Source organism: Brassica oleracea, chromosome C9 (genome assembly GCF_000695525.1).
Source record: "Brassica oleracea var. oleracea cultivar TO1000 chromosome C9, BOL, whole genome shotgun sequence".
NCBI lineage: Eukaryota > Viridiplantae > Streptophyta > Magnoliopsida > Brassicales > Brassicaceae > Brassica > Brassica oleracea.
Window position 1 is genome coordinate 8,083,447 of NC_027756.1, and position 6,761 is coordinate 8,090,207.

A 6,761-nucleotide genomic window follows, 5' to 3' on the forward strand; every position below is an offset into this window, starting at 1 on the left:
TGTAGACGACTTACCTGGAAGTCGTCTGGTCAATGCAGATGTTAGTTTTGAAATTAACTTTTAATTTATTTTTTCTAGACGACTTACATGTTAGTCGTCCACCTTTATTTGATAAAAAAATTTGATACGACTTCCATGTAAGTCGTCTAGGGAAAATGGGTTAGTTTTGCATTTGACCGGATTGTGTCCGAAATTTTACTTTTCCTGGACGACTTACACGTAAGTCGCCCAGTAGAAAATTAAAAAATAAATATTTTGTTATACCTAGACGACTTACATGGAAGTCGTCTCAGTGTAAGTCATCTAGTAGAAAATTAAAAAAAAATCAATATTTTGTTATACCTAGACGACTTCCATGTAAGTCGTCTCAGGTTAGTTTTGCAATTGAAAAATAAAACAAAAAAATTTATTTTTTTTAGACGATTTACACGGAAGTCGTCCGTCCAACGACTTACATGGAAGTCGTCCAAAATAAGCAAGGTTTGACCAGAATCTCGGAATAAAATCATGGACGACTTTCGTGGAAGTCGTCGGACGGACGACTTCCGTGTAAATCGTCTAAAAAAATAATTTTTTTTGTTTTATACTTGAGGAAGATGAGGGTGATAGAGTAAAATATGCATTTTCAGAAAAATGATTGTTTAAGGTGCATTAAGAGCTTCAAATTGGTTGTTCATGGTGGTTGGTGTATTGATGGCAATGACAATATTGTGAATACTTGAGAAAGATGAGGGTGATAGAGTAAAATATGCATTTTCAAAAAAAAAAAAAAATGACGGTATTTTCGTGAATAATCTGAACTTTGGAGGTGAAATAGGCAAGTCAAGATTCAAAAAAAAAACATGAATTAGTTTTGTGTTTGATTTCAAGTTTTGAGTCATATTCATGGAATGAGTACAACTTCTGTATTTGGTGGGGAGCCGATCGGTTTACACATAAAATGAGAAACTACTGTGTACCATAAAATTTTATTTCCAGTGTCACATTTAAAATTAAATATTGTGCTCTTCATATTTTAAAAATTTACTATACCAAAATGTTTTAGGTATTTTTTTTTTTTGACGAAAAAATGGTTAAATCCGGGTCTATTAAAGACACAGACCTAATCCCCAGGTGAGAGGTGCAACCCACGGATAGATCCTCTCCCGGGTATTCAAATGGGCCGTAAGTATGGGCCCATATCCGCGTCGCCACATGTGGAGCTAATAATTTCGCACTAGAGGGGAGTCGATCCCTGGCCTGGAACAACAGGGCAACTCCTCCTCTAGTGGAAACCACTAGACCACCACGATGTGGTTAGGTATTTTCAAAAATAACCAAACACATACAGCTCAATTGGTTTATTCTGTGTGTGCGTCAACAGCATAGGTTAACCTTGATTGCCGCAAGCAGCTCTTTGTCGCCTTCCATTGATATGCAAACCGAGAAAAGCATCTTTAAGATTTCAGGTTCACCAAACAAATTATTCATCTATATCAGACTCCTCTTGAAGCATTTTTAGTTCTTGGGGATACCACCATCAAAGAGCCCCAAGATATTTTGTAAACTTATCTTTAAAACAATTCTTAAAATCTTATCATATTCCCAACAACGAGTCAACAGAAATAAGACCTTTTGAGATTTGTTCTATGTATCTATGCATTTCATTAAAACATAAACATTTTATGGAACTAATCTTATTTATGATTTATACGAGTTAAATTTTACCTATTTCTAGACATTTCATTAAAGTTAATTTGGCCACTATTTACATATTATACCATTTTAGTTGAATACACCATCACACATGAAATTATCTTACTATTAAATAATTTTTAAACTTTTTGATGTTTTCTATTTTCACTATGATAAAATCTTATATTTTTTTTTTAAAATGATTGTTTAAATAACGAATTAAATTTATTAATATTATTAAAATATGTATCTAAATATTATTTCAGTTTTCTTCTAAAATTTTCTTTTTTTACAGGCATGGACATGTAGATTTCAAAGAAAATAGAAAAAAAAATTATTTGTCTAAGTTAAGCATGGGCGTTCATATTCCGGACTGATATTTTGGATTTGATCCTAGGTCTTATTTTAGTAAATTTTTAAGTACGGATCAAGTTCAAATATAACACATCGGTTTCCATTCTAAATTATATGACATCCTAATCTTCATAAAGTAACCGTTCAAATTAGGGTTATATCAGTTCGGTTCGAATATACTTGAAGTAAAATCTAAAATTTAAAAGGCAAAACATGAAGATAAATACTTTTTATAGAATCGAGTATTTAAATTATTTAAATTCTAAATATTTATTTTTAGATATCAAATAAAAATAAATATGGAAGTGAATATTTGAAGTACATAGTTTTTTTTTTTATGATCCTGGTATCCGGAGCCTCGAGAGGATCCAACTAGCGCCAATGACCGTCCACCGGAGCTTAGCCGGGGAGCCCGCCGAGGCATACAGGAGGGCTGCTGATCACCCATGTAAATCCCACCAGTTGCCACACGTTAGCAGGTTTCTCCGTATTAGGCCCGAAGGTCACTCAAGATAATTACCTCCCAGCAGCACTCGAACCCATGATTTCTCAGGTTGAGTTTAACCACTGGACCACTAACACGTGGTTTTGAAGTACATAGTTCTGTTTCAAATAATTATACTTCATATTCAGATCGGTTTCTTTGGATATTTTTTGAATTTTTTGTTTTTTTATCATTTTTGGGTCATCCATTCGGATTTTCGATTAATAACACTTCAGATTCATATATGTTGTAACACCCTACAAGATCCATCCAATTATTGTTTACATTTTTGATCGGGTACATATCAGATTTTTCTGTTTGGGTTTGGTTTGGATTTTGAGTTATGGATTTTATGCCAATGCGTGAATGATGAATAAAAACACAAAATGAGATTACTATATTTTAAAACCCAACAATTTTAACTTAAAAAAATTAAAAATCAAACTAGTTTACAAATATAAACAAAAACTAAAATAAATATTTTTATTTTCATTAAATTAAATTGTATATAAAATATAATTTTGCGCTTAAAAGTGTAGATGAGAATCTAGTTACTATTATTTCGGTCTGTTCTACAATTTAAACAAAACTTGATAGTAATCTAGTGGGGTTTGTGAGATTTTGCTTGAAATCATATGTGGCATAAACAGTACAAAAGAAGAAGCAAATATATATTGCAAAAACATATATTATTCATAACAATAATTTTCCAAATCACAAAACAAACAAGCAATCCATTCATGAGACTATACCGTATTATGCGCGTGGTCTCTTTAAATATTTCAAGGCAATGCTCCAATAAGAGAAGTGGATGATAATTTCGTATATTCAACATCCCTCAGCGACTCAATGTCTTGGCCGCGGAGACTCTTGCATTGGAAATATGCAACGGTGTAAATCACAAGTTGAAACATCCTCACCGCAAAGATTGATCCCACAAGTACCAAACCGGTGGTTAAGGTAACCGCAAACGACCATCTCAAATCGACCAGCCTCACGACCTGAGCTAAACCGAAGCACAATAAACCGAAGATAACATTCAAGAGGAATAGTTGTGGCTTCATCCCTTTAACGATCTTTGCAGCTTTCCCCAAAGCTTGGAATCCATAAGTTTCCTCGAGTATCGATATGACCAAAGATAGGAACCAAACGATAGCTAAATAGGACTCGAACAATGCGAACAGAACAAACAAGGACCACGACTTGGTTGCTAAGGAACTAAAATTTGAAGACAACAAAAGGAGAGGGAAAAGGATTATGAAGAAGAGAAACCAATAGCCAAGACTGAAGAGAGATATGTAGAAATAGGTCACAAGAGGTCCCTTCCAAGATTTAAGGGTCAGAACCGGAAAGTCTCTGAGGTTCACGTTCTCATCTTTATGAGTAAGAGCTGAAGCATGGACGATGATTAGAACCGATAAAAGTTTGATGACAAAGGAGACTGTGGAAATGAAGTATGAAGAAACCACAAACTGGCGAAAATCTGCAAAGACTCTCATAAGTTGAGCTATGTATTCCGGGCTGCTTGGATCCATCATAGGTAACAAATTAGATTCTTGAATCAAGTTTGTTATCTCAGGTTTGATGGCAAGGACCGTGAACAAGTAAACTAGACCATTGAGCAAGAGAGGGAATACCAAGACCGAGAACATCAACTTCTTGTTCTTGAGAAAGAGTTTGCGGGATTCATTTAAGGTACCCACAACATCCTTTACAACATTCAAGAACGGAACTCGATCCATGGGTTAGAAGGAAGAAACGCAAATGAAAAGCTCTTAGATATTGGTTGTTGAATGGTGGTGAGGGTTTATAAGGTCATGCATTCATACCCACCTGCTTATATACTACTAACCATAAGACTGATTAATTGATTGACCAGCTACTATTCTATGGAATCCATTTGACTGAGTCCAAGTTTACAAAGCCACAAGATATCACCTAGTTGATCTAATACAAAAAGAAAGAAACCAAGACATTCAAGGCCAAGAAACCGAAGCAATATAACAACGTCGAAGAAAAGTCTAAAAAACATGACTACCTGATAGCGACATAATTAGAGATGTTAAAGAGAGGAAACAAGAGGAAGCATGTTCAAGATTGCAACTGGCCTCCCTCATCAAATGAACGTGATCAACACTCGCTTCATTAATTTATGTTGAAATGGTCAAGCAACACCGTGTAGAAAACGAAACGTCTACATCTATTGACATCTTATTAGTGAATATATAAACTAACTGCATATCATCTCCGGTAAAGACGTCAGACAAAAAAAATCTCTGGTAAAGAGTAAAGTAGTTGACTTTGTTAACTAGAAAGAATAATATAAAGGGTAAAGAAAGTCACCGGCATTGTGTTTTACTACATTACTTTTTTTGAAAACATCACATATAGTAAAACAAAAATGGTTCCAAAACGTCAACTAAAACAAAATGGGTGGAATATAAGCATAATGTCGGGTAATTCAAGTTAGTAAGATGTTCTTTCTTCTCTCGCCGTGGAAAATTCAAAAAGAATTTAAGCAATATATAAAAGATTACGGCCAATCAATTTGTCACCAATTAGTTTTAAATTAGAAGCATATGAACCATAATATCAGAGGCATGTTAGATTCGGGAGTATTATGAATTACCAACTTAAAACCAGTTGATGACAAGTGGATTAACTCTAACCATTTATACATTAGTTAGGATCCCCTTAAATTTCCGATGTGGAATACTTATCTTTAATATATAAGATTAGAAGTTTTGGATCATCATGCTTAACGGTGTGCTAGTCTTCACTAGCGTTCTAATCTTGTAGATCTGGTTTTAGATCTCTGTCTCTCCATCTTGTTTTGTGGCCTGTCCGGTTTGGTCCCTCCTCGTGCAGCGGTTGAATGGTTGTTGTTGTTGGTGATTCAGTTTTTGAAGTAGAGCAGGACTTATACACAAACTTAAGAAAAAAATTATTAGGGTCCTCACTTAATGGGATCCCACTTCTAATTTGTATTCATATATAATTATAAATGTAAGAAGAGAAAAAAAATTAATAGAAGAAAAGTGAAAATATTAGATGTAACGTGGATAACTTGTTAGGATTTAGATAATAATAATAAGAAAATTTGCCAAATATGACTCAGAACTTGATTTTAAATACAAACATATACTCAAACTTGAATCAAATGCAAAACTAACTTAAAAGCCTTGTGAAAATACAGTCAGCCCCTTGTGACCAAACAAAAAAACAGAGGTCATTTTTACGAATATAGCTCCAGTAAGTCGTCTGAGTCGCCTGAGATGCTAGAAGTCTTCAAGACGACTTCCAAATAAGTCTTCAAGACGACTTCCAAATAAGTCTTCTGGTGTAGCTGATCTTAAAAATAATTTATAAATTTTTAAAAAAATATTTTGATAAGTGAAAAATTAAAATCATGTAATTATAAACAGTTTTAAGTGATATAAATTAAAATATAACAAAACTGAATTGTTTTCAACATAGATGAGTGTAGATAGTGAATCATGGTATTCTTTGGTCTAGGGTTTGGCAACATATGTTGTAGTATTGTATGTATTTTTAGGGTTAGATTTTGGAAAACTTGAAAGTTTTTTTTAAAAATTAAATTTTTACATGTAAGTGTTTATTTTTGTGTATAGTAAACACTTTTGAAGTTTAATTTGATTTCATGAAGTGTTTAGTTAGTTAATTAAGTTTAGAGGTTATGTTTAGGGTCCAGACGACTTCCAAGTCGTCTGGTGAATAATTTTAGCTGGTAAGTCGTCCAAATATTCCTGCCTAATTTTTTTTAAAAAATTATTTTCCCGCTTAAATAATTTAAACTAGACGACTTACTTGTAAGTCGTCTGGGAAGTCTTCTATTTTAGTTTCCCGTTAAAAATATTTTAATTTCCCGCTAAAAATATTAAAGTCTTCTGGGTGACTTACAAGTAAGTCGTCTAGGAAGTCGTCTGAATCAAAAATATTTTAACCTAATTGAAGTTTTTGTCTCCCTATATAAAATAAAATTTACACTTTCTCTCTGCTCCTCTCAAATGGCTGCAACAAAAATGTAATGTTCATCATTCTAAAACTCTTCAACCTCTCTATAATCTCTTTGAACTTATAAACACTAAGCTTTATATCAATTTATTGTTTTTGTCTCATGTCTTTCTTATTAATTTTCATCACATGATTCTCATCTTCCACTCATTTAAAGGTAGATCTAAAAATTTTAGATATGTATTTTTGTGTGTTCTATAAAGGTAGATTTATC

At 33.2% G+C, this 6,761-nt stretch overlaps 1 protein-coding gene across 1 annotated transcript; it reads right to left on the reverse strand.

Moving 5' to 3' along the window:
* Positions 1 to 3,100: 3,100 nt before the first annotated feature.
* LOC106315920 lies at positions 3,101 to 4,325 on the reverse strand. Its single transcript, XM_013753765.1, has one exon. The coding sequence runs from the start codon at positions 4,252 to 4,254 to the stop codon at positions 3,295 to 3,297; it is 960 nt and encodes a 319-aa protein (XP_013609219.1). The 5' UTR covers positions 4,255 to 4,325; the 3' UTR covers positions 3,101 to 3,294.
* Between the last annotated feature and the right edge of the window lie 2,436 nt (positions 4,326 to 6,761).